General features: G+C 36.8%; 1 protein-coding gene across 1 annotated transcript; it reads right to left on the bottom strand.

Annotated features, from left to right (window-relative positions):
- Nucleotides 1–1,916: 1,916 nt before the first annotated feature.
- Nucleotides 1,917–2,360, bottom strand: LOC141695427 (uncharacterized). Its single transcript, XM_074499674.1, has one exon. The coding sequence runs from the start codon at nt 2,358–2,360 to the stop codon at nt 1,917–1,919; it is 444 nt and encodes a 147-aa protein (XP_074355775.1).
- Nucleotides 2,361–3,042: the final 682 nt, after the last annotated feature.

Genomic DNA, 3,042 nt, shown 5'->3' with positions numbered 1-3,042 from the left:
CGCTGGCATGTATAACATTTACTCACCTATTCCGCTATTTTTTTCTTCATGTCTGGCTTCCAAAAGTTTTCTTTCAGATCTCGATACATCTTTGTGCTCCCTGGATGAATGGAATATCTTGAGTTGTGAGTGTCCCGTGATATTTCTTCTTTCAATTCTGACACATTAGGTATCCAGATTCTCAAGGAAAATCGTAAAATTCCCTTATCATATTTCTGAATTGTAATTTCTTCTCCTATTAAACTATCGTCTTCTTGACTCATTACCTCCTCTTGACATCTTCGGATCTTTTCCAACAGTTCTGGCTGAAAAGTCATTGCATAGTTCCTTTTAGTGGATTCTTCTGAAATACGAACTTCAGTTTTTAATCTATCAAACTCTTTGATCAATTCCTCTAAAGAAGTTAACATATTCAATCTTTGTTTTCGACTTTGCGCATCTACTACGACATTTGCTTTTCCTGGATGATAGCTGATTGTAACATCATAATCCTTAATCAACTCTAATCATCGTCGTTGTCTCATATTGAGTTCCTCTTGCGTAAAGATATACTTTAGACTTTTATGATCCGTGTAAATTTAACACTTTTCACCATAAAGATAATGTCTTCAAAGCTTCGGTGCGAACACGATTGCTGCTACTTCTAGATCATGGGTAGGATATTTCTGTTCATGAGGTTTCAGTTGTCTAGAAGCATATACAATTACATTACCGTGCTGCACCAATACGCATCCTAGTCCTTAGTAGGAAACATCGCTGTAAAGGACAAAATCTCCTCGTTCGTCTGGTAGCACTAATACAGGTGCGGTCACCAGTCGGTTCTTCAATTCCTGACAACTCTCTTCACATTTTTCATCCCATATTACTTTTCATTCTTTCGAGTCAATTTGGTTAATAACGTAGCTATCTTTGCAAAATCCTTAACAAATATTCTGTAATACCCAGCTAATCCCAAGAAACTTCTGACTTTTGTTGGTGTGTTTGGTCTTTCCCACCTTATTAAAGCTTCAATTTTTGTTGGATCGACTTAAATTCCTTTAGTACTAATTATATGGCCTAGGAATTGCACTTCTTTTAACCAGAATTCGCATATCGTAAATTTCGCATAAAGCTGTTTCTTCCTTAAGATTTCTAAAGCGATTCTTAGATGCTCGACATGTTCTTCTTCAGTTTTTGAGTAAATCAGGATGTCATCAATAAATACAATCATAAATTTATCCAAGTACTTTTTGAACACTCTGTTCATCAAATCCATGAATGCTGCTGGTGCATTAGTTAACCCAAATGCCATTACGAGGAACTCATAATGTCCATATCTGGTATGAAAAGTAGTCTTGGGAATATCTTCGGCCTTGATCTTCAATTGATGGTATCATGACCTCAAATCTATCTTAGGAAACCATGCAGCTCCTTTTAACTGATCAAACAAATCATCAATCCGTTGTAAAGAATACTTATTCTTGATAGTCAACTTATTCAATTCACGATAATTGATACATAGTCGCATACTGTCGTCATTTTTCTTCACAAACAATACCGATTCACCCCATGGGGATACACTTGGTCTTATAATTCCTTTATTTAAAAGATCTTGTAATTGCATCGCCAATTCTTTCATTTTAACCAATGTCGTCCGATACGAAGCTTTCAAACCTGGTTCTGTGCTTGGTGCCAAATCAATAGTAAACTCGATTTCTCGATCTGGTGGTAATCCTGGAAGTTTATCTGGAAAAATATCAGAAAACTCACATACAACGGGAATGTCTTCTATACTTGGCCTTTTTTTTATCAATATCCAAGACATAGGACAAATAAGATTTACATCCTTGGCGTAGCAATCGTTTAGTCTGCATCATTGTCAGGAACGTTTTCCGCTATTTCTCACCTTTAAATATTACCGTTGCATTATCCGTAATTTATAATTTCACTTTCTTATTTGCACAATCTATCTGAGCATTATTACCGGCCAACCAATTTATTCCTATAATAACATCAAACTCTCTTAACTTGAAAGGTATCAAGTCAATTAAGAAATGATGTTTTGCTATTTCGATATCACATTCTAGACATACTTGATCTACGAGAACCTGATCATCATTTGCTAATTTTATAATTAACGTCTCATCAAACCGTTGTATTTCACAATATATCTTATCAATGAATTTCTCAGAAATAAAAGTTCTCGTGGCTCCAGAATCAATCAATACCCGTGCATTAACCGAATTCACAGAAAGCGTACATGTAGTCACACTTGGACTCTGCATAGCTTCCTTCATAGTCATATTAAAAGTCCTTGCTTTAGACTGACTCTGCTGTGGTGGTCGAGGTAATTCCAATACTCTCCAGACACTGGCCGCCATCGCTGATCCTCTACAATCTCTGGCAACATGTCCTTTTTCCCGTATTAGAAACATGTAACTTCTATCTTCCCTACTGGGCATTCATTGGAGTAGTTCCCCTTCTGCTTAAACCTGAAGCATGTCACATTTGCCTTGTTCCAAACACCCGTATGTTTTTGACCACATATCTTGCAGTATGGCAATGGTGGTCTGACAATTCTATGCTGGTTTGGAGCTTGAAAATGATTACCTCTTCTCTGATTGCTTTGTCCTATCTTTTTAAATTCATATTTGTCCGAGCTTGAAATCCCGACTTTTTGTTGAAACGGCTCTGAAATTTTCTTTGTCCCTTTTCCTTTTGGGACAATTCACTTTCCCCTTCGATAATCATGGCCTTCTGAACCACGGCCGTATATGTCGTCAATTCAAATACTGTCACTCTGCTATGAATCCATGGATGCAATCCTTGCTGGAATCTCTTGGCCCATTTCTAATCAGTATCCACCTGTTCCAGAATAAACCTAGCCAATACTATAAACTTGGCTTCATATTCAGTCACTGACATGTTCCCTTGCTTCAGTTCCAAAAACTTTATTTCCATATGGTTCTTCATATAACGAGGAAAATATTTCTCTAGAAATAATTCAGTGAACCTATCCCAAGTCATGATGCTTTCACCTTCTAAAGCTTTTTTAGATTCCCA

Source organism: Apium graveolens, chromosome 11, assembly GCF_009905375.1.
Source record: "Apium graveolens cultivar Ventura chromosome 11, ASM990537v1, whole genome shotgun sequence".
In the NCBI taxonomy this organism is placed as follows: domain Eukaryota; kingdom Viridiplantae; phylum Streptophyta; class Magnoliopsida; order Apiales; family Apiaceae; genus Apium; species Apium graveolens.
Note: the sequence above shows the minus strand (reverse complement) of the source record. Positions and strands in the feature narration are given on the sequence as shown.